This window comes from Miscanthus floridulus, chromosome 18, assembly GCF_019320115.1.
Source record: "Miscanthus floridulus cultivar M001 chromosome 18, ASM1932011v1, whole genome shotgun sequence".
Taxonomy (NCBI): domain Eukaryota; kingdom Viridiplantae; phylum Streptophyta; class Magnoliopsida; order Poales; family Poaceae; genus Miscanthus; species Miscanthus floridulus.
The window spans coordinates 7,803,266-7,828,426 of NC_089597.1; the positions used below are offsets into that span (position 1 = coordinate 7,803,266).

The following is a 25,161-nucleotide window of genomic DNA, read 5'->3' on the forward strand; positions in this document are numbered from 1 at the left end:
CCAAATCATTTTGAAGTTTTTGTAAAATAATACAACAAAAACCTTGTAACGATCGCTCTGATACCATTTTGTGGCAGAACCTCCTAAATTATAGGACCCACATGCACTTGTCACTGTCCATCGACATTTGACAACTACGCATATGTTCCTAGTAACTTAAGAAATCTGTCGGGTGTCCTCGGGGAACCCCAAATCATCCACAATTTCCGAGCAGGATCACATTACAGAGTCATTGCAGTATTACAATATTTATTCAAATATCAATACCAGAGTAAAAACAGTGGAAGTCTTACGATAACTTAGTTTACAAACCAGTTGTTTCAAACCTTACAAACTAAGTTCGATAATTATTACAAACCGTAGTAGTAGTGGAGTGGCATTATAATATAATACAAAACACACAATGAAACTGCCCTGCCTAAGGGCCACACATTTACTTCTCATCGTCATCACAAGGAACAACTGTCATGCAGCATGATCCAAAATAGATCTGCTCATGAGGCTCACCTGCAACAAGGGTCAATGACCCTGAGTACAAAAGTACACAACAAGACTTAACCGAAATATTAACTGATAAACTTAGGAATGCAAGCTCAGGGATTCAAGGTATGGCTTTAGCAATAATCAAAGTTCTTTTGCATAAAAGTTTTTTAACAAAAATCTTTATATAGAAAACTTCATAAAATCATATACAAAGCTGACATGATCCGTGTTGAGATCATGAAACTTCATATCCAACACTTTCTCAACCAGCCTCAAGTTCCAGTTATTAATCTACGATGATGAACAGTGAGTTGAGTCTCCATAACCGAGGAGCAACGATGATTCGAACCGATTAAAAACCCAGCTAGGAATTCTAGACCACACGACGTATGTAGATCCCTGACCTCCATATACCAACCTATCCTCGGATCCTCTAAACAAGAACGGGTCCACGCCACCCGAGAACACAGTACTCTACCAATCCAGCCCATGGCCACGTGGGTACACGCTATTCCTACCATCTCTCCACTCCCAGTGCGCGAGTAGCCATTCTCGTACTAGAATCGCCAAGTTAAGGCTTACCAAAATATGTGGTTAGTACTACAAATTCTCACCTCATGCAATTCAACAACGGACATGCCTTAATCGACACAGGCGGAAAGAACCCACTCACAAGACCTCCATGTCTGGTGGCTCACACTCACCGAGTCCGCCCGGTCTAGATTTATTACTCCACATTCCCATATCACATGATAACATAAGTTAACCAAAATTTCATTTAAAGTTCGCAGGTGACAGGTAATAACCCGACTTTCATCGTTCTACGCATAGCTAAGCAAAACTAGGCATATACGAATTTAAAACTGGTAATATGGTAAATATGGAATAACATGGTTGGTAATGCACCCATTTGTTTTTCACTTGACTCCTAATCACTTAATGCAGTAAAGAGAAGCAAAAGCGAAATCAATTTGTAAAATACAAGGTAGGGTTGTATGCATCCGGGGCTTGCCTTCGTTGATGGAAAAGTCCGGTTCCTGCGACGTTTTACAAGTATTCGATCCGACCTCAACAGACGGATTAACCTCCTCAACAACTTGATTAACTACCACATGTTCACCTTCATTCACTACACGTAATAACAATGCCATGTTTAACATGATGCAGAATACGAAACATGATGCTCGATGATGGATGCAAATATTAACAATTTGAATACAACTTTCCTTCGCGGTAAAGTTGTAAGTCAAACAAACTAAATCTTTTTCGTAACACATACATCAATTGTCAAGGATCATTATCAACAAATGACCCAAGATCATCACTCAATCCAAAATTTCAAACAAAACCAAAATCATTAAAGGTTACTATTTGCTTTTATGAATTAATTATTTAATTCAAAATTATGAAATAAATCAACTTATTCTAATTGAGCTCAAAATTTTAGTATATGTTTATTACATGATAAGTAAGTGGCAAAACAAATTTCATAATTTTTGGACAATTAAATAAGCCTAGAACAATCATGGAAATCCATTTATTAATAAATTGAGCCATTTTTATCACATTCAAAAAGTACTAAAAACATTATTTCATATTTTTCTTAAATACTATACATCACAGAGAAGTGACACAAAAATTTTCATAATTTTTGGAGCTCTAAATAAATCTACACAAAAATAACAAATTACATCACTATTCATTCAAATCTGAAAATAGGAAAATTCCATTTGAACGTTGAGTCACTGACAACCCGACCCCACCTGTCATCCCTAACCTCGCGCGCTGACCACGGCAACGACGGCGCTGACCGGCGATATCTCATCGACGACGAGACCAACGGCGACGGCCAAAGCACCAAAACACTCCCCTCGACTAGGCGCATCAATCTAGGGCACAAGCTGGGCTAGCTATGGACTGGACCGAGCACTACGCCGGCCATGGCGGACGCGGTGGCACGGCAACGCTACGTCGGCGATGTGAAACCAGTAGAGCTTAAACAAAGGATCTAGGAAGCACCAGTAGCTCACCCCGAACGCGTTGAAGCAAGGAACGTGGTCGAAGAAGCAACGGAGAGGCGTGACGACGACCATGGTGATCACGGCAGAGCAAAGATCGTCGGTGAAGGAGAATCGGCGACTGCAGTGATCAAAACGAGTAAACAACAATGGATTAAGTACTAAGCATCGAGATGAAGCTGTAGGTACACTGATCACGGGCAACGGCTCACCGGAGGGCTCTGGCCACGACGACACGCCCGCGGCGGTGAAGTTGCCGGCCGCGAGGAAGAAAGACGTGGACAGCGGATTCTCGGCAATATCAGGTGACCAATGTTAGCTGGCTAGATTCGCAAGGAAAAGACGGAACTGGGACAGCCTTTACCGAGATGGCAATGGCGCTGGGGAGACGATGCGAGCTCGCCGAAGCAATGACAACAGCGGCGGCGATGAAAACAGAGGAAGGAGAAAAACGACGACGTCGGCGTCACGGTACTTATAGCGCGGCTCAGAAGCTCAAGGAAGCCACGATGGAGCCGTTCCCGCGCCAGCGCGACGCCAAATACGGCCACGACGCGCCTGGAACGCCGAAGAAGGCCCTCCGTCAATGTAGCTTAGATGGTGAACACTGTTCATCAATATTATAGAATTGCCATCCAGTTTGAAACTCAAATTACTCCCAAATTTTTGTAACAACTCGAAAATCTCCAAAAATAAAAGTTGTTCAAAATCAAAAGTTCTTCAACTTTGCTTTTATAACCACCCCCAAATTCGGTCTAGATTTTGAAATGAACTTTTGAATTCGAATAGGGGAAATTTAATGAATTACGCCTTTTTGAATTACTCCAAATTTTTCTAAACAACTTGAAAAACTCCAAAAACAAACTTTGTATAACTTGTCAAGCTCTACACTTTTGCTTTAAGGCTCAACCCCAAAATGTGCTTTGATTTTGAAATGGATTTTCAGGGTAGGGTTTAAATACTGAAAATCAGGGTTTTCTGGAAAATTCAAATCCAAACCAAATTTTGACTTGATTCAAACAATTCAATTCAACACTCATAACACAATTGTAAACTTGTTTTAGTGAATGCATATCAAAGTTTGCAATATGACCAAATGCCTTGCAATGCATATGATGACATGTCATGTTTTTAATATTTAAACACCCGAGGTGTTACACCAACCGACACTAATATTTGGGTATTCACTGTCGGTTCATATCACTGTCGGTTTTAGCCAAGAAACGATAGTGATATTGGGTCATCACTGGCGGTTCGTGGCTTGAACCGACGGTGATATGCTGCTAGAAAACTTCATAAGTTTTTCGTATGATATTCGATGAAGACAAACTTTATATTAAAGTTGTTGTACTCAACAAGATCTACAACTTTGTAGTTTAAACTTTTTTAATTTGAGATCGTTTGAATGTCCAAATATTTTCATTTGAAATAATCTATCTAATGAAAATTACGTTTGATTTCTAAAATTTAAAATTTGAATTTTTCAAATGGTCTGAGATGGAGAAACGCCCAAAACAAAAGTTGTAGATCTCGAAAAGTTATGCAACTTTGTAGTTGAAAACTTTTTCATTTGAGATCATTTACTACTTAAAAATATTATTTAAAATTAAAATTTAAAATTGTTGAAGAACTCTGATTTCTCTTTTTAATCTCTGACTAAAACTTGTAATTAGTCTTTCTCCCTCGTACTAACTTCAAATTTGATAATTTTTTGCTAAAAAATTCTAAAATCATTCTCTATCAATTTATTGTGTTCTTACCGCTATTATTTTATCAATCTTTTCATGTGACTGTGTTTTATCTATTTGAATTTGAATTTCAAAAAATGACAACTTCAAATGTTGTTCTGGAACACTAAATGATTTTAACTGAAAAAATCATGAAAATAGAAGTTGTAGAACTTATCAAGATCTATAACTTTTATTTTGGTCATTTTTTAATTCGATAAAGTGGCAATAACATTCTTTATAAAATTTACATATGTCTCTTATAGTTTCGTAAACAATAAGAGGGATATGTAACATTTGTGAACATTGTTACTACCACTACGTCGGATGAATAAATGATCAAATGACCAAAATAGAAGTCGTAGATCTCGGAAAGTTATGAAACTCTGTAGTTGACAACTTTTTGATTTGAAATCATCTTATCAAGGAAAATTACGTTTGAATTTTTAAAATTTGAAATTTAAATTTTGTAAACGACCTCGGATGGAGAAACTACCAAAATGAAAGTTGTACATTCCAAAAAGTTATGAAACTGTGTAGTTGACAACTTTTTGATTTGAAACTATCTTCTCAAGGAAAACTACGTTTGAATTTTAAAAATTTAAAATTTAAATTTTTTAAACAACATGGGATGGGCAAACAACAAAAATGAAATTTGTAGATCTCAAAAAGTTATGAAATTTTGTAGTTGATAACTTTTTGATTTGAAATCATCTTGTCATGGAAAACTACGTTTGAATTTCTTAAATTTAAAATTTAAATTTTGCAAACAACCTCGGATGGATAAATTACCAAAATGAAAGTTGTAGATCTCGAAAAGTTATAAAACTTTGTAATTGGTAACTTTTTTATTTGAATTCGGTTAGGGTCTCAAATACTCATTTCAAAATTAGATAAACATAAAATGCCTAGGATAAAAATCTCATTTGGAGACAAACAGCTTGCAGGTAGAGTGGTTAGGGGCCGAAGACGTGAAGCAGCTCGACAGGGGTTTGAGCGCCGGTGGCCGCGAAGCACGCATTTTTCGGGCGAAAAATCACTTAACTTGTGACTTACGACGCGCGACCGTGTGACTATCTAGTAAGGCCTCTCCCGGTATTAAAAAAAATCCATATTTCTCACTGTCGGTATACCACTGCCGATTTAAAATTCGACAGTGAAGGAATTTTTTGAACCGATAGTGATGTTAAGATCTGACGTAGTGACTCTTTTTTTTTTGTGTGCGTGTGAAAAAGCCTCATAGGCAATTTGGTTAAGTAGCGGCTGCCGCCACTCATTCTCCACTCTTTATGCTGATAAAAACTAGTGAAGAGATAGATGGGAACAGCAGGAAAAAAATATAATGGAAACATGTGGCTGCCATATATCGACCGACGACCAATATAATCGCGACGGATCCATGCGCGCGTGCAAGCCAAGTGCACGCATGCATGCATATGTCGTAGTTCAATCGTTAGAATTATTATTGAAATTTACAGGCGATCGGAGAGAAAATATGTGATGTAGGGTTGAGTGCAGGTCACAATTGCCTGGATTGAGTTGGTTCATGCGGTTTATTTTTTTCGTCGTCAACGATGGATAGGATTATATGTTACTGTATATTTGTGTGCATTATGGTGTGTGGATGGATAGAAAGAAAGGGCGGGCGGCTAATTGGTTTGGCTTCCGGCCACCACCGGCATACATATACATATAAAATGCATGCATGGATATGATCTCGATCGGCCTGGCCTTTTACACTGTTACATCATCAGACATGCGAGCTAGGCATACACACATATACACTGATCCTGCATATATAGTTATGGAAATGGAACGACCCAACGTACGCACAACCGCAATGCTAGTGACATGGCATGGCCGCACTGGCAGTCTGCTGTCCGATGCATGGTGAGATTGGGAGATCGATCGGCGTCGGCGGTCGGCCGGGGACTGCATGCAGTCTGTAGGGATCGATGGATGTAGTGATCTACCGTACGCGCATGCATGCGGTGGGCCGGCAAAAAGGGAAGCCATGAAAACGATGGAGCACTAGCGCACGTCGATGGGCCGGTCGACCACAAAAATTCGGTGAAGATTACTGATCGAGCTCATGGTGTAGACGTACGTGTAGTAGTAGGCATCATCTGCTATGAATTCATGACACGTATCTATATTATAGACTTGCAACAGCTCACGAATAGGAAAGGGATAGAAATTTCATAGGGTTGCAATGGTAAAACACAGGATTGAAAACTTAGGAATACTGTAGAATATAGATGTTTGGATACTCATGGGAAATTCATAGGAATAGGAATAGGAATAGGAATATTAGGAAGTGCATAATCCACATATATCATTGATTCAATTAATGGTCTGGCAGCTACTGTGCTGTGAGGACAAGGGCAATGGCTAATCATCAATTGGAGACCTGAACATTTGTCCAATGTCAGCCTCAAACAAGAGGTCAGAGTGAATGTTCTCAATCCTTTGGAATTCCTGTGTGTTTTGTAGGATTGCTACAGTATCCCCAAACGATCCATTTCTGCGAACCAAATGGATGAATAGTGACCATTCCATAGGAACGGTGAATCCTTTGAAAATCCTTTGGCATTCCCATGAACCAAAGGAGCCCTATATGTGACAATTTTGGGGCCGTTATTTGCCGCCACACTCTCTCTTTCTCCTGTTGCTATCGATAATCCTAGCCCCTTTAATTTCTTCTTCTTCGGTGCATGGATTCTCCCATAGCTGACACTATCCAACGGGGCGCTCTTCCAGAATTAAGCAGTCTTGAACAGTTTTATTTTTCAACTACTCTTTTCCGAATTTACGCAACAATCTCATATGTTAAATGTTTAATCTGTAGCAGATGTCAATAACTGTCCATACCGATTCCCTCATGCACTGCAGCAAATTAGAGGTATGTGGTATGTAGCCGATACGATGGGAAGATCTATGGCCTGTTCGGTTGGCTGGTTCGTATCGTTGCTGGTTCGTTTACGTGAGAGAGAAGTACTGCTGGCTGATTCGCGTAAATAGTAGCCATCTGAGGGGGGGCTGGCCAGCCAGCCCAGCCAGCCCCAGCCCAGCGATCAGGCAAAGAGGGCAGCGCAGGCAAGCATGCATGGATGCAGAACTAACTAAGTAACCCTTTTCCCTTTTGGACGGAAAGTGCCGCGCCGGGGTCGTCTCTGGTCCACCTAGCCCCACTAGGCCACTACTAGCAAGCTTCTTCAATTCGTGGATGATAATGAATTCACAGTCGGTCTCGTCGGTCGGTCCAGGGCCTGACGAGGCTAACTTGAGACAGAGAGAGATATGCATGCAAATATGCAGTGCAATCTAGGCGGCTGCCATCCATCCCCATCCATCCATCGCTCATGATTTCTGAATGTGCTCTTTGTGCGTCTCTCGACAGTGGTCAGTTGCCCCCTCAATAAAAAAAAAGGCAAGACAGTGGACAGTTGCGGCTGCGGGCTGCGACCACCGACCCATCCACCTGGGAGGTCCTACAGGAGCTATTGAATTTGAAGGAAGAAGAATGCCTGAAAACTGTTCTTTTTCTTTGGAAGTGGTGGAGTGTCTGAAACAAGCTGAACAAGGGAGAGAGGGGATTGTCACGAGATGAAATAGTAGGATAGGTCCTGCGCTTGATGTGTGAACTTGGCTGGAAGGAGAGACAGGTGCCGGTGAGGATGGCCAATGTACAGCAAAGTTGGAAACCTCCCCCAGCCGGATTGCTGAAGATCAACACGGACGGGGCTTTGTTGTTAGAGATCACTTTGGGGGATGTTATTGTTGCAGGGGCGGGGCGTCTAATAGCTGCGTCTGATGTGCTTACAACAGAGACAATGGCGTGCTCAATGGCTCTTCTCTCGGCAACTGACTATGGCATCTCGAGGATCCAACTTGAAGTCGACTCGACTGTCCTGAAGCAGGCCCTCTCATCCTCATTGATGGACCTTGCTGCGTGTGGTATGGCGTTGCGGGATGTGCGTGATCTCCTGCGGGAGCATTTTGTATGCGACGAAATTCTTTCAGTGCCTACAAATTGTAATACCGCTGCGCATAATCTAGCCCAGCTGGGGTTGAGTTGGGACTCCGGTGAGTCTTGTGTGTGGACGAGCCCCCTCCCAGAGTTCGTAAAAAACTTTATGTCTCGTGATGTTGTCGAGGCTTCTGATATAATAACAAGGCACTAGAGCCGGATTCCAGGTCAAGAAAAAAAAAAAAAGAAGCAACCCACTACGCACGCACGCGCATCAGTAATCCATCCTACTAATTCCATTGGATCCTCTTTTCTTTTTTTTTCTCTTAAAAGCCAAAAGGTGCTAGACTGGTTAAGCAGTTCCGACGGTACCTTAGGTCCTGAGTTTAAACTCTCGTGGGAGCGGATTTCAGGTTAAAGGTAAAAAATCCTCTCGCTCGCCCCATGTCAAAGCACAAGTAAAGAGATCGGTCCTTCTCACGGGTAACGTCTCCCTGTGTATGATGAGGCGGGGGTTCGAGGATTTTCTCAGTCCGTGTAGGAAGACCTTCTTAAGCACAATACCCGGGGGTCCGTCATGACCCCTCGCAGGTGAGTGTTTTTTCTCTCTCTCTTAAAACCATCTAAAACAATCAACCTATGCTTATTACGCGCATTTTGTCCTTTTACTTGTTACTTATTACGCGCACAAATCTAAAACAATCTATATTATCTGAAGTTGAAGGGAGTATATATTTCGTCAAGGGCTGGTTAAAGCTCGATTGGGCATACTGTCTTGCCCACTCTAAGCGGCCGAGCAGTTGGGTGAGTTCTAAAAATAATAGGAATTAGGATCCTAGGTCACTAGTTATTAGAGTATATCCACCATATATCCTATCCAATCTCATATAACTAAAAAGTATCTTTGACATTAGGCCATAAGGGCCAAATTTCAATACAGGTGGGGGACTCCCGCCCCGTCGGGTGACTTCATAAAAAAAAATATAGCTAAAAAGTAGTAGTCTAGGAGATGAAGATGTTACGGCAAATCCGCTATCTCATCTCCTATACCTACAAATTTTAAGACATCTCCTAAAAAAGCATAATCTCTTCTAAACAAAGGAGACAATTGCCCTCTCTCTCCCCTGCCTCTAAAAAAATATAAGAGATAAGTTTTAAGTGATCTGCTGCGGCAGTACTCTCCTATCTCGTACTCTTCTAAAGTAACTTATAGGATATATATGGAGTTGCTCTTTGTAACTAATATTAGCACCCGTGGATTCCAGCACCCCAAACCCAGCTAATAATAGTCCAACTCATAGCTTAAAATAAGTATCCATCCAACAAAAAGTTAATTTAATTGGCTTTTCCAAGCAAGTTAAGTAAGGCTGATTATTATTAGTTGAAGGATCTAAACAGGGCTCACCAAATAGCTAGGCCACCTCTTCTCAGCCGCAAGCCCTTTTTAGGGCGGTGGGAGTAGATCGAAGCTCAGATAGACAGATAATCCAAGAACACGTACATAGAGTAGAGGATGGACGCACGCAGGCACGCTTCAGCCGCAGCTCGTGAGCTAGGCGTGGGGTGGGGATAATGCATTGCGTAATGTGAAGGCCGAAAGCTAACCAGCAGAGAGTGACATGTTCTTCTTCAGTGGGGCTGCCAATGCCAATGCAATAATGCAGCAGCACGCCACGCATGTTATCAGAGCACTAGCTAACCTCCCTCCGGCCCGTGATCCATGGCTGATGGCTCCATGCATTGGGATTATGATTCACTAGTAGTACCATGCTATTTGGATTTGGAATTGGAACCAACGACGATCGACAAGCAATAATCCTCATCGGAGTTGGAGATAGATGCACGCACGGCGACCTGCGACGACCCGTGACGACCCTCCCTCTGTTTTTTCCCTCTAATTCTGACCACAATGCAATGCACACAGCACACGGGATGGATGGATGGCCAAGCAGCAAGCAGGGAATGTGTGTCTACTTCACGTGAAAGCTGGTACAAACACCAGCCGACGAAGCAGCAACACTTTACCAAATAATATACTACATACTATACTACTGATTAACTATTCATCCATTCACTAATGGGCGACTGAGAGAAGACTGAATAGTGTCAATCAACGGAAAGTGTGTTGAGAGATTAATAATCTCAGAAATCAATCTCACAGAAATTTCAGACTCAGCACGACGTTCATCAGCCAGTCAGTCACCATGCTAAGCTAAAGTTGCTAATTGATGATAGGATATGCCCCGTGACTGGCAGTGTCAAGTGATTCAGAGCTCATAGCCTACTAATGCTAGTAGTATTCAGTAAGAGAACAGGGCCGCTCATATCAATACACGGGTGAGCAGCTATAATAATAAGCCAATACTACTGAACAAAAGGCAATTAACTGAAGCTAAAGATTCTAAACACATCTTCCGTAGCACTAAGCCGATATGAAACACAAGCAATTAACCTTTTTTCTTATAAACAAGCAAGCAACTAAGTGAAAGTAATTAAGACTGTACATACTTCTTCCGTAGCTGAGAATGACATGCATCTGCACTACTAACATGTAAGTAGGCCGGGCCGGTGAAAAGCGATTGAGGCAACTGAAATAGCTAGTCAGCAAAAGATAGATAGTAGAAATACTTTATTACCTACCATGGTTTTAGAGCTTCCGCTATAACTATCTCTATCTTTGGATATAGCTGTTTCAGAAAGATCTAACTAGTCGTTCCTATATACAATTTAGCTACTATTGCCTAATTTAATCAGCGATTAGTTGTTTTGAGGCAGATCGCTAAATGCCGTAGTCTATGATTTAAAACAACGTTACCTACGTTAATAGCACTCACAAAGACACTTCTAAATTTATTTTCTTGTCATAGTGGTAAAAAAAGTGTAGGCTTAAGAAAAGGAGGCACTTGATAGTGGTACAAAAAAGAAAACGAAGGAAAATGTAGTTGTGGACTGCATAAACCACCAGCTTATATTAATTAATAAAGGAGATATCAAAGAGTAGGGAAAAAAGATTATATTAATGAACGACATCTCAATAAACAAGGAAAGAAAAAAAGCTTCCTCTATTACTGAAGGAGCTAGTGCTGAATAGTGCAGCAAGGACTCCTATAAATTGGCTGCCGCTCGTCCTGCCACTACCATCCAATCCACTCCATCATCCCGTGATCTCACGAGTGAGTGAGTCACTCCAAGCCTACTGCGGTTTCCAGCACCAGCAGAGCAGCACAGCAACGGCAGCAATGGCGCTGCGAACGCTCGACCTCAACGCGCCGCCGCTCCTCCATGTACGAACTCACCGCCTCCGTCCTCTCCTCTGCTATCACATCGCATTCATTCATTGCAGCGAAGTCGCGGCGGCCGCGTGCGCGTTTCTTCTTCTTCCTGCGCTAGCTGCACGGTTCTGCTCTTCATTACTCCTCATGTCCTGCAAATCCCATCTCCCAGCTGTTGAAGGTTGCAAGTGCGGAGCATCCTCTCTGTTCCGCTCTTTCACGCCTTTTTAGTTCTGCGTTCTTCTTCTTCCGGTCATTATGTGTCCTCGTCGGTCGCAAGTTGCACATGGAGGTGCTGAAATGGCGCACTGAAAAGTGCCGTCTTTTTGCCTCACAAATGTGGGTTAGGTTAGGTATTGCACTGCACTGCAGCAATCTCTCTCGGATTGCCTGCCAACAAGATATGCTGCTACTTTCGCATGCACAACCAAAGATTTTCGCTCTACTTCTCGTTCCCCCCAAAAGATTTTGCACATATTTTCCGAGAATTTTCAATCAAAAGATCAATGTTTTTTCCCCCCAAATCGAATTATACCCAGTCCAGCAATCCAGATCAGCTCATGTATGTATGTAGCAGACAATTTCTGAAGCACACACACTGACGGCCTCCTGTTTCCTGGAACAGATTCTGCGCTCGCTATGCCTCCTCGTCCTCGCCGCGTCGGCGGCGGTGTCGGGGCGCCACCACGCGCCCTCCCCGGCGCACGGCACCGGGCAGAGCATGTACCTGGCGCCGGCCTGCCGGGCGCACACGGCGTCGCTCGCGGACTTCGGCGGCGTCGGCGACGGCACCACCTCCAACACCGCGGCGTTCCGCTCCGCGGTGGACCACCTGTCGCAGTACTCCGGCGAGGACGGCGGCGGCGCCATGCTGTACGTGCCCGCCGGGAAGTGGCTCACGGGGCCATTCAACCTCACCAGCCACTTCACCCTCTTCCTCCACAGCGACGCCGTCATCCTCGCCTCCCAGGTCCGACACGAATTCGGTTTTGATTATGACGATAACTGACCGGATATGACAAAACCGATGTGCCAAATATTTCAATATTGGTACATGTGGTGCCTGGCTAAAACGATTTGGTCATCTCAAATATTTCAATTTTTTTATCAGTTTAGATATGCTGCGGTGTCCTGGGCACATCATTTGCTAGTTGCACAAAGTTGTCACCAGACAACAAACAATTCTAGAAATGAATGAGAACATCTTGATTTACTTACTTGTATATACTGTATATACTACTTTCTACACACTGACTAACCGTTATTCTTGATGCTAGTATCAGAAAAAAAAATCTTGATTTAATGATTCAATACATAATAGTACACGCGTATTCAGATATTTTGTTTTTTCAGTTCTACATTTTGATAACAAAGCAAGTTTGGTGGTGCAGGACATAAACGAATGGCCGATCATTGATCCCCTGCCTTCGTATGGAAGAGGGAGGGATAAAATTGGAGGAAGATTCGCTAGCCTCATCGGTGGATCAAACCTGACCGATGTAGTCATTACTGGTGAGTGGTCAGAAATGTTCAGTGTTCAGACTGAATGAAAGATGTTGTTCATATCTTCAGTTTCTTTTTTCTCATAATAAGAAACAAATATTCAGAGCCTAACTGGAGCATCGGATAGCTAAACCTGCATATGCTTTCCTGACCCCTCATCCCAAAAAACGTTGTCAAAGTTGTCACCATTCACCAGACGACAGACAATGACTAAACTAGATCCTGAAAGATGTTCAGTGTTCAGGCTGAAAGGTGTTCATATTCAGAATTCGGTTTGTCTGAAGAAATAAATGTTCAGAGCCTGACTAAGCACTGGATAACTAAAAGAGCATATGGAAATGCTTTCCTCATCCTTCATGCTAAAAAATGTGTTCCTTTTTTCCATATCAAGACACAATCGATGTAGCACAACATATCTGACTTGACTGTGGCTGTGATGTCCAAACGATGCGATTTCATGTTTCAGGTAACAACGGCACAATCGATGGACAGGGTGCGATGTGGTGGTCGAAATTCCACAAGAACCAGCTGAAGTACACGCGCGGGTACCTGATCGAGCTGATGCACTCGGACACCATCTACATCTCCAACCTGACGCTGCTCAACTCGCCGGCGTGGAACATCCATCCGGTCTACAGCAGGTTGGTGATTTGCTTGTGTGAGAAGGCTTTCATCTCGTCTGTCAGGAACTAACTAGTAAACTTTGTACAAGCACCTGAAGTCAGAAATGATTTGGACAGCATGCTTATGTGCTGACTTCTGACATCATTGCTCACTCACTCCTATAAAACTGTTATAACGCAGCAACATCGTGGTGCAAGGCATCACCATCCTGGCGCCGACGAACTCGCCCAACACTGACGGCATCAACCCTGGTATGGTATATGCTCCTTCATTTGAAGGATGCAGAAGCTGCTGATTCAGTTAGAAATTATAGTAGAAGTAGAAAGCAAAACTAAACAGAAATTGATGATGCCTGTCACACACATGGACATGGCCTGACATGGTACGAATCGATGCAGACTCTTGCTCGCACGTCCGGATCGAGGACTGCTACATCGTGTCCGGCGACGACTGCGTGGCGATCAAGAGCGGTTGGGACGAGTACGGCATCTCGTACGGGATGCCGAGCCAGCACATCGTGATCCGTCGGCTGACGTGCGTGTCCCCGACGAGCGCGGTGATCGCGCTGGGCAGCGAGATGTCGGGCGGCATCCAGGACGTGCGCGCGGAGGACATCACGGCGATCAACTCCGAGTCCGGCGTGCGCATCAAGACCGCCGTGGGCCGGGGCGCGTACGTGAAGGACGTGTTCGTGCGGCGGATGACGCTCACCACCATGAAGTGGGTGTTCTGGATGACGGGCAACTACAAGTCCCACCCGGACGACAAGTACGACCCCAACGCCATCCCCGTGGTGGACAACATCAGCTACCAGGACGTGGTGGCCACGGGGGTGTACAAGGAGGCGGCGCGGCTCGAGGGCATCCAGGGCGCGCCGTTCCGGGGCATCTGCGTCGCCAACGTCACCGCCGAGCTGTCCAAGTCCAGGAAGTACCCCTGGACGTGCGCCGACGTCGAGGGCGTGTCGGTTAACGTCAGCCCCGCGCCGTGCGAGCCGCTCCAGGGCGCGCACGACGGCGCCTGCCCGTTCCCGACCGACACGCTGCCCATCGACCAGGTCACCGTGCAGCAGTGCGCCTACGACGTCCCCGGCGGCGGCAACTAGCAGCTCAAGTCATCTGCGGTACGGTTGATGCAAGGACCAAGGAGTCTATGTGGATGTGGATCACCAGCTAGCTGCCTCGTACAACTTGTAGCGCTGCTCATATATACACTTGTAGTCCAGGTCCAATGCAAGCAAGTAGTAGTATGAAGTCTGACGAATGAACACAATAACGAGCGAGCAAGCTGAGCTTAATTGGTGAGTCTGTTGGCTGTGTGCCATTATAAAAGTTTACAAGGGCAGTCCCAAGGGTGTATTGATGATGGTTTCTATCCTCGTTAAATGACTTGCCACGTAGGTAAAACGCTGATATGGCAACGTAATTAATAAAGAAAGAGAGAAAAAAATCTTAGAAATGGTTTCCTCATGAAGAAATCAGGTCTTCTCTTGACCCAATGCACCAAGAAACCATGAAATCGCCATTGGGGAGAAACCACCAGTTTCTAGGGGGCTCGTGCCGCACTCCCATTGGAGGAAGAAGATAGAGTTGGGAGAGAGAAAGAAAAAATAATTATTACTTATAGAAACATGGATTGAAAAACAGTATTTTTTTTAGTGCGGTATTCTATGTTATAGAAATTACTAGTTTTTTTCATTGAAACTGCCCTAGTGACCTACACGTCATTAAAAAGTTCGTGCAGTCAAAAAAAACTTTTTTTCGCGTTTTCACCGTTTGACAGATGACAGCCCTAACATGCGGGCTTAGCAAGTAAAGATGTCCAAAATACAATTCTCTCGTAACTCTATCCTCTTGCTTTTCTCTCTCTTTCTAGCGGGGCTAAGCTGTTAGAGCGACCCCAACACCTTTCTTTCTCTGTCTGGTGGGGCAAGCCGTCAGCGACCCCAACTCCTCCTTTCTCCTCAAGCTATTAGCGACCCGTCTGCCTCAGCGGCACAGCCGGTCCGGCGAGAGCAACGCGAGCTGAGGCAGAGCTCGCGCGCGCGAACGCCACATGACACGAGGACGGGGGAAGTTGCAGCCGGCAGGAGAGGAGTAGCCGGCGGTGAGAGCAACCCGACGCGCTCGAGGCGCCTGTGTCCGTGGCTGAGGACGATAGCCTTGGGGAGGAGCGGACGGAGCTAGCCTGGGAGAGGAGCGGACGGAGCCAACCTAGGAGAGCAGCCGCCCTGAGAAGAAGGCAGCGGCGGGGGCGAGAGCGGGAGGGGGAGTGGTCTGGCAGCCTGTGGGGCGCGGGGGAGGTGACGCCGGAGGTCACCGTGGACATGCTACTCACCAATCACCGCCGCGCCCGGTGCGCAGCTCCACCTCGGGGACACCGCCGCAAGTTGGAGTCGGACCTCCGTGCCTGGGACGCCGAGGCCGAGCGCGCCAGGAGCTCCCTCACCGCCGAGTTCCGCGTCGAGTGTGCTCTGGACGCCGGAGCACCGCCGGCCGCCGGAGGCGAGCCTACTGGGTCGGAGCATCCCCTCTCCTGCACGCGTGCACAATCGGCAGAAGGTCTCTTTGCAGTTTAGCCCTCCTTTCTATCTTATCATATCATTATATCACGTGTCTTGTGAATCTTCCCGAAAACCTCTGTTAAACTTTGCACATCACAGCTGCTTCCATTAGATGGCATTTGGTCAGCGAGGGTAGGGCATTTTAGCCTTTTTCTACTACAGTTTGACAGTGTTAGATGTAAAACTGGACCGAATGGTGTGGCGCGGCAAAAAGTTTCGACCAGAGGCACTTATGAACGCTCGAACTTTTTAGCAACTTATAGGTCATTACAAACTTTTATAATGGCACACCGGTAAAAAAACTCTTAACTGGTGGTCTGCTAGACTGCTACTCCATCCAATTATCTTCTTGTGACGATGCATGAAGATGGTGGCTGATGTTCATGTGAATTTGTGTGAAATCAGCTAGCCTGCAAGGTCATTTAGGCCCAGCTGTTGTTGAGTTTGCTGTTGCTTATGCATATATACAAGCTACATGTTATAAATAAAGAAGAAAGGTGGCTTCGAAACAGGGGGGCCGAGTAGGGGCCTAGGCCCTTATGGATGTGAAATCTTCACTGAATTTTTTGGAATTCAAATACATTTTGAAAATTTAACACTGCTGCCCTCTTAAAATTAAAAAAAAAACTTCCTGGCTCCACCCATGCTTTGAAAGTCCCATCACTTTGCAGCAATTAGATGGAGTTGGATGATATTTGAATGGGCATGGCTAGCGCCCAAACGTCCTGACGCCCGGGCAACCCGCCCCGTCCGCCTTCGCCCTGCCCACAAATGCGCTCTGCCCTCGTCTCTGCGCTCGCCGCTCTTTCCCCTGACCCCTCCTCTCTCTCCGACTCTCCGTGCGGGCGACACGCGCGAGCCGGGATGAACGGCTGAGGACGAACACGCCCCCAGCGAGCCTGGACTTGCAGCACCCCCCGTCCACCGGCCCCAGCGCCCTCGTCCGTCAGCCCACCAGCGCACCGCGTGCCCCGTCCGCCGGCCCCCGACTCGCCCCCCGCCGAACAACATAAAACACTTGCAACTTGAATGCAACATAAGACTAAAAACAGATGAAATATTTGGAATATGCTCTTAAAAGATCCAAAATATGCTCTTGAATGCAACTTGAATGCAACATAAGACTAAAAAAAGCACATGAAAGATCCAAAATAAAACGCTTACAACATCAAACCACTTGCTGCAACATAAGATTAAAACAATTGAAACATTAAAACATACTTTTGCAATATATGCAACATCCAGATAAAAAATGATTGCAACATACGTCTGAAAACAGATGAAATATTTTGAACAAATGATTGCAATATACCTCTGAAAACACTTGCAACATCCCTTGATTTACTTTTTACAACATACATCTTAAACGCCTGAAACACTTGAAACATACATATGCAACATAGGGGAGAGAAATGTCGGGCCGGTCAATTACGACCGTCGGGGTCGGAGCTAGCGGCGAGCCGCAGCACGAGAGCACCACTAGCACCGCCCCCACTCGTGGGTGCCCTTGGCTCGGCCGGGGAAGACTTGAGGCGCCACGACATATGCGCCCTAGCTCCATGCGCGGGGTCAGCGGCGTGCGCGGCGACAATGGGAGATGGACAGACGGACGGCGAGGGAACGAGCCACATAGGTGTCTGGGACGAGCGCACTGCACGCCCCGCGATAGGGCGTGGGGCGGTGGGGCACGGCGCAGCAACCGACGAGCACGCGGTGGGAAAAGGGGCGTGAACGAATGAGCGGCCATGTTGTTGCGTCGAGCGTCGGGCGGATAAGGATGAGCAAGTGGGGATTCGTTTTTCCGTTTATGAGAGAGATGGTGAGATGGGCCCCGCTCCTACGAAGCCATGTTCGGGCACGGGAGTTACAGACGGATGACTGTGGCTTACATTATCGTTTAAAAAAGAAATTAAATAAAAATATTAAAAATTTCCAAAGCGCACCGGAACCGAACACAACGACCTAAAATTTAAATTTTCCCATAAATCCACCCACCCCACCCCTGGGAGATTTAACCTTTTACCATTATAAGGATCGTCACCTCCTCAGATAACATCATAAAAGTTGCCACTACAATTTTGTCAGTGAAGAAAAGAAATCAAATACAAAAATGACACTTTTGCTCATGTGGCACGCCAACCCTTGGGCCAGCGCAGATCCAAGTCAGCATGCGTGCGTGAAATGTCTATCCTGCCTCTGCTCTGTTCCTCCTCCCTAGGGGGGCCAACCAGCACCACCACAGTCTGCTCCCTGCCGCTGATGTTGCCACTGGCATCCTCCGGAACCACTGCCACAGCATCGAGCACATTCCACACCATGGCATCAAGCGCGACGCCTACCACAGCGACGTGCTGTGCACCTCCTGGGCTAGCACGAGGCTTCTCGCCTTGTGCAGGCCGCAAACCCCACGGCGGCGGCCACCGTGTTGACAGAGCCGCCGCGGCCGTCTAGCTCCAGCATCGCGAAGGACAACGTCACGGGCGAGGCCCAGCCTTGCGTGCAGTGCCAGCCCTAAGGGTAGGCCACGAGGTGCGACGCCCGAGAGCCCAAGCGGAGGAGGGGCCTAAGCCAAAGTATACAAACCCTCAGGTCCTATAGTCCATTAGACATTAGCAAACTAATAAAAAGAGAGACATAGAACTGGCTAGACGGTCCAAAAAGACAACATTGATATTTCTTTCCTAGTTTCCTTTCCCCACAGCCCTCGGGTAGAGAGGAGGCGAGGAGTCACGCTGCACACAACACACTTTGATCGTGAGTTCGGAACGTGCGCCTTACACGCGCGGAGCTGGCGAGCCACGCCGCCGCGAAGAGCTAGACTACCGGAGACACGGACACTGCCACGAGGACGGCGACCAGGCAGGGCTCCACGACGACGACATCTCGATTCTTTGCTTCTTATGAATTGCGATCACCGATTAGTTGTTTAGGCCCAAGGTATTTTTTTTCTTTTTAATCCAAATTAATTATTTGTATAGTATTTCAGACTTCTAGTACTTTGTACCCATATAGTCATATTTTTCTTCTAATTTACATGTTAGATTTTTATAATGTTACCTAAGAAACATTTGTCATGGGTGAGAAAAGAAAACGAATATATTATTTTTTTAATCTACATTATTCCTCGATAATTATCATACATCTACAAATATATTCCTTAATCTATATTGTTCCTCGATAATTATCAAACATGTTAAATTAAAAATATGTTATTAAATTTACTTTCGTTTTGTAAGTAAAATTAGCGTCTATATATTATAAGATTTTATACATGGTCGAGGAGCCGTTACGACGAGATCGCCGGAGGGCCTTAAAATCCTAGGACGGGCACGCGTGCCCGGTCACCATGGCCATCTAGAAACCATGTCCAGGCCGTCGCCGGCCAGGAACGCGTCGAACAGGGCCACCACGCGCGCGCTCGCTGTGTGAGGTAGAGCGCGATGAGGCCGTTGCGGAAGGTGCGCTCGCGTAGCCGAGATCGTGGAGCCGCCCCGGTGCGTGACCACCATGCTGGTCTTGGCGTGCTGCCACGGTGCGAGCGCGGGTTCCACGCCCCATGCATCGACGCCTGGCTGCTGTCCCACGGCTCGTGCCCGACGTGTCGCCGGCTCGCCGCCCCGTGATGGACAGCAGGCCTGCCAACGGCGGCAGCAGGAAGTGGGCCAAAGCGGGTGGCTATTCCTCATCGCCGTGCCTCTTCCTCTCCCCCCTGCCCGCAGCGCGCTGCTCGCCATCACAGTCCGTGCCCGCCTCTCCTAGCACGACGATGGCCTCGACCACTGCGGGAGCTTCGGCACGACCAGCTGCTCGCCATCACAGTCATTGACATGCAGCTTATCTTTTTTTCTTCTTCCGAAATTGTAAGTACTTCTGGTAACAGATCTACTAAAAAGAGCTTTTCCGTATGATAGTGGTCAAAGTTTAAGAATTTTACTGTATATGTACTTATATAGTTATATATGTACATGGTTCATGCTTAAGCCTTATCAATGTCAGATGTAACATCTGGTACGGTTATATTTCTTGATATTTTCCGAGTTGACATTTTTTTGACATAACCTGTCTCATTAAATTCATTACTACTGCTCATAAGTCCTTCTGACTGCCCACCAGCATTGTAACTAATTGGGGAATTTGACATGTCTACTGTAGCACCGGGAAAGGAAATAACCTTGTCTGCAGAAGCACAGCAAATCATTTCTCTAAAGAACTATCCTACAGAAAGTGGAGATCAGATCTTAAACTTGCAGACCTCCCAGAGGTACGTGAATGTATCTTATTAGGGTTGGTGTTGAGATTTAAATTAAATTCCCAAACTTTGGGGCAATGCTAATGACATAGCGCTATTTTGCTGCAGGATGTACTACGCATAATATTTTCAAAACTCCAATACAGTGAGGTAGTCAGGACCAGTGTTCTGTCAAGTAAGTGGAGGCGTATGTGGATTATTTCTTCCAGACTAAGTCTTGATTTCACTGCCATACGTGGCCAGCGTCGTTACTTCCGTGACAAAAAAAGATATACCCAACAATGCATTGACATTGTTAATACGGTAGTGCGCCAGTTTCATGGTGAGATGGTTGAAGAGCTTGATGTCAGAGTTGAATTTGATGATATGCTTGTTGGTCATCTGAATAATTGGATCAGTTTTGCTGTGTCATCTCTAACAAAGAATCTAGCATTGGATTTACTGCCAGCTGAATTAATTGGTGAGGAGGATATGTATATCTTCCCCTTTGAACTTTTTGACAGTGCAAGCATATCACGGTTACAACATCTTCAGCTTAGTTGTGTATCCTTAAAACCAGGTTCCCAGTTTATGGGTTTCCCAAATCTGAAGAAGCTTGATCTGCAATTATTTTCTGTATCTAGAAAGAATCTTGAAGATATGTTAGCTGGTTGCTCTACTCTGACGTGGTTGAGCTTAAGTAGATGTTGCATGAAAGATGAGCTAACGGTGAAAAAACCATTGGACCATTTAATGTACTTACGTATCGTGGATTGCAATATGACGAAAATAGAGTTACAAGCAGAAAATCTGAAGACTTTTGTATACCATGGAGCGCGAGTAACTATTAACCTTGGTCAAGTTAAGCAACTAGAGACAGCACAAGTTCATCTGAATGGTGCCACTCTTAACTATGCCATCACTGTGCTTCCAAACATTCTTACATGTGTAAAAAATTTCACTCTGGATACTTCTCTACCTTTAGAGGTATGTTCTTGCAACACATCGCTAGTCTTCAGAGTCGTTATTAGTACCTCTTGAAGTTTGTTTTTGTCTAACCGTTTTCTTTCTTTCTTTCTTTCAGACACCCTTATTGCTGGACAAAATTTGCATTTTTTCTCAGCTCAAAATTTTACGGTTGTTGCTCTTAATTGATACTAGAAGCACTCCTAATATTCTCTCATTGGCATCTTTCCTGAGAGCTTTCCCTTTCATCGAGGAACTGGAGGTGCATGTAAGTACCCTTCTGTGTTGATAGACGTGATCCCTTGTAAATGTATTTTTTCGGTAAGTTTACCTTGCGATTTCCTTTTTCCTATTTCTTTATTACAACACTATATAAATTCACCACAGATTGTACTTTTATTTTGTGTAGTACTATCTATATTATATTTTGCCCCATATAAGAATCCAACTAATTACTATTCAGATGCCTAGCATGCAACAGCATGGCCTACATAGTTTAATTCTTTTTTGGGAACTATGCTGCTACAGGGGCCCAACTTGTCAGGATCTATGCTGGCATGCCACATAGGCAGATAGTATATGCTAATTATGGAGATTTGGATCCGAGGTGGCATACTTAAAAGTTTAGGGACCCAAATCTGCATTCTGAGAGTTTGCACGCATGTGACACTATGGAAACCGTTTAAGGGCTGCTGGTGTACTTTATATTATTTAGATTATTATTATGCTTATATAAACTTGTCACCAGTTGTTAGTTGGTTTACCTTAGAGTTGTACTTACAGTTGTAAAAACATTCTCATTTCTATCTGGTTCTGCTAGAAAGGGTGAGAAGCAATTGCAAAGTGTGAAATTAGCTGACATATAGCACTAATTTTCTCTGATTAAGTTGAAGATTTTGTCTGCCATTTAATTAGTGGAGATTTTATCATTTATGAAATACTTGCATCATCTACAAAGACTGAATGGACAAAAAAAAAAAACTGTACAAAAACTGTGATGACAGCTCAGAAGTAGGAATGCATTTTTTTTGCCATAAGAATTAGGGATCATATATGTAGCTTCATTGCAATATGCTGATCATACGTACTGTTGTATTGTTGTATGCAGTTTAATCTTCTTGCACTCTTGGAAGGCCCAGGATGGGGAACTTTACAGAGGCTTCCCAGCAGTCCATACAAGTATCTAAGGAACGTGCTTCTTACCGGGTCGGAGACATCAGCCTTGCATTTCTTTAGTTCCAATGGGTGGTTCTCAAATAGATTTATCGGTCTTTCTTAGTCAATACTTTACTTCACGCTTTGTGTTTCCAAAGTCTGGCTGTAAGCTTGTGAACTGTGTAAGTTGTGTGCTCACCATTGGGTCGAACTTTGTAATAATTGGCCTGATTCTACCTCATGGCAGATGAAGCCGGATATAAACTATCCTTTATCTAAAAAAAAAAATTCGGTCAAGGGACAGCTTGAGTTCCTGGTACATATAGTGGGAAATGCTCCTGACCTTCAGGTTTTGACTATAGATCCGAGGAAGAAGGTTGGTCGTTGTTTCCCTGAAGATTCAGAATACGTGGCTATGCGAGCTGCTGCCAGAGAGTACCTTGATGGGAAGATTTCGCCTAGCACGGAAGTTCACATTCTTTAGTGTGCGTGGCAGCTGCGATTGTAGTTGTGCCTTGTCTCATCCAGATCCATGCTTTTTGCATTTGTTACTTACTCTGTGAGTCATTGGCTCGCTGTTTATATTTCGGACTGATGTTTTAGCTAAGCTATGATGAATGAAAGTCTGAAGAATAGAAATTCTCGTGTGCTGGAGTAATTAATGTATGCAGAGGTAGGTTTTCGTTCCATTGATAATGTTCATTCAGAGATTCGCAACCAAGACAAGTGGCAATGCTTTGCAAAGATAACTATCCAACTGTTTCATTTGGCCATGTACCCAAATCAAGACTCAAATTAGTGGGCTACTTGTCGTCGTCGTCTTCTTCTTCTTCTTCTTCTTCTTCTTCTTCTTTTTCTGTTTCTTCAGGTTGATTTTTCAGTGCCTAGTAGGCCAGGGTCTCTCGCCAAGTCCCTTTTATCATTTTTCTTCTTTCGGTTTGTTAGAGGTGTGGTGAGTTGTGTTTTTAAGCTATGGTCTAGGTTCTTGGCAAACCCTCCTGTTCTCAGTTTTTGTTTTTCTATCATCTAATAAAATTTGTGACAAATCTATTGCTGTTCCTTCTAAAAAAATGTTCATTTAGGAATAGTCTGTTTCGAAGGAAGAGACACGATAAGTTTTTTTTTTTTGAAGTTTATTATTTCAAGTCAGTCGCTTATTTGTGTCATGGATTATTGGATTCTCATCCAGCATGCTGGTCTGGGTGTGCCGGCAAAGATCAAGAGCGCTGCACGGGTGATTGTCCACTTGGCCACCTGCCTTAGATTCTAGGAACCGCTGTTGCTGTCGCTGTCGCTGTCGCCACCAGGCACCAGGGCAGGGCGCCGCGGCAAGGGGTGGGCGAGGTCGCCACTGCACCATGCCGTCCGTCCACCGTTGCCTTTCTCTGGTGAATGGTGATTGGGCTAACCCATCAAAGCTCTTCTCCACAAATCCTACTCCCGGGCTAGCTCCGACGGACTATGCATTTCACGTTTATAGTTTCACGGATTAGCATTAGCTGCTCCTCCGATTTGCTTGCTTCTTATGGCTATGTGTTTAGTGCGGAGGAAGATTCAAATTATTTTGCATCAAATTGAAGCTCCATTTGGATTGACAAAAGAAAAAGGAAATGAGAAAGCCAAATACTTTTACTCTAGAAGAGAAGGGTAAAAAAGAGAGAAAAGGATCACGGGCCGAATCTCGATCTGGCCCAGCAACCCCATCCAAGTTTTCCCTACGCGCATAGCCCGCCAAAAGGGACTGCGACTGGTGAAGACAGCCGGGCCGCGCAGCGACGCTGTCGCACCAGCCCCGTCTCCCCCATCTGGCCCAGTCATGGAATGCAAGCTAGGAATATAAGATGGTCGAGTTTCGTCTTTTTTTTTTTTTGAGACCAAGGATGGTCGAGTTTGAAAGAATGCAAATAAGCTGGCTAGATGCCGCAAACAGACTAGCTAGTGGTGGAACCAGAAATTTTGATTAAGGAGGGCCAGACAATAGGATAGCACATTGTAAATATGATAAATAAAAACATCAAATGTATTTCTCAATAGTTTTTCAATGTTTTTATATGTGTATTTAGTATCCGTAACAAAAAAAAACACAATATTATCATAAAAGATAGATGAAATAATAACTTTTTGTGATGCACAATTGAATTTTTTACATGAATTAATTCTTTTTCCTTGTGTTGAGATGGGGGGCACGGCCCCTGGTTCGGCCAGTGAGGCTAGCTGGTACATGTACGTACGTGTCACGCATCTCTTTTACACCTTGCATAGTGGAAACCTTGGACCCTCATATGCAACTTTAAAGTCAAATAAGTTTGATTTAACTACTATGGATTGTAATATCATTCTTCTGAATTTAGGGCATGTTTGGGACTGCTTCACTCTAGGCTTTGCAGCTCCGCTCCACCAACTCTACTATGGAGCAGCTCCGCTGTAGAGTTCGTGGAGCAGGTGGTACTGTTTGGCACACAACCTAGCTCCAGTTCCAAGAATGGGTCTTTTCTTAGCAAATGGTCTATTATGCTCCTGATTTACGTTTGTTTATTCAAGCAGTACTCAACACGTGGAAATTGAATTTTTGCAGTAGTAAAAAACTGTTTGTCTGAGAATTATGAAAGCTCGCCGAATTAAAATGTGGAAATTGAATTTTTGCAGCAGTAG

General features: G+C 44.7%; 2 protein-coding genes across 2 annotated transcripts; both read left to right on the forward strand.

Annotated features, from left to right (window-relative positions):
- Positions 1–11,343: 11,343 nt before the first annotated feature.
- Positions 11,344–14,941, forward strand: LOC136521173 (probable polygalacturonase). Its single transcript, XM_066514875.1, has 6 exons — positions 11,344–11,482; positions 12,096–12,440; positions 12,862–12,982; positions 13,440–13,614; positions 13,778–13,848; positions 13,996–14,941. Exons 1-6 carry the CDS (start codon positions 11,438–11,440, stop codon positions 14,700–14,702), a joined length of 1,464 nt encoding a protein of 487 aa, XP_066370972.1. The 5' UTR covers positions 11,344–11,437; the 3' UTR covers positions 14,703–14,941.
- A 4,775-nt stretch (positions 14,942–19,716) lies between these two features.
- LOC136523222 (F-box/FBD/LRR-repeat protein At1g13570-like) lies at positions 19,717–22,993 on the forward strand. Its single transcript, XM_066516978.1, has 7 exons — positions 19,717–19,898; positions 20,313–20,421; positions 20,518–21,375; positions 21,473–21,622; positions 22,463–22,560; positions 22,615–22,623; positions 22,801–22,993. Exons 1-7 carry the CDS (start codon positions 19,717–19,719, stop codon positions 22,991–22,993), a joined length of 1,599 nt encoding a protein of 532 aa, XP_066373075.1.
- The last annotated feature ends 2,168 nt before the right edge of the window (positions 22,994–25,161 follow it).

Coding starts and splice junctions, on each gene's coding strand:
- LOC136521173 (XM_066514875.1), top strand. CDS start 11,438: ATGGCGCTGCGAACGCTCGACCTCAACGCGCCGCCGCTCCTCCAT. Junction 13,615..13,777: donor ATCCATCCGGTCTACAGCAG/GTTGGTGATTTG, acceptor GTTATAACGCAG/CAACATCGTGGTGCAAGGCA. Junction 13,849..13,995: donor CACTGACGGCATCAACCCTG/GTATGGTATATG, acceptor GAATCGATGCAG/ACTCTTGCTCGCACGTCCGG.
- LOC136523222 (XM_066516978.1), top strand. CDS start 19,717: ATGCATCGACGCCTGGCTGCTGTCCCACGGCTCGTGCCCGACGTGTCG. Junction 19,899..20,312: donor GCGCGCTGCTCGCCATCACA/GTCCGTGCCCGC, acceptor TGTCTACTGTAG/CACCGGGAAAGGAAATAACC. Junction 20,422..20,517: donor AACTTGCAGACCTCCCAGAG/GTACGTGAATGT, acceptor ATTTTGCTGCAG/GATGTACTACGCATAATATT.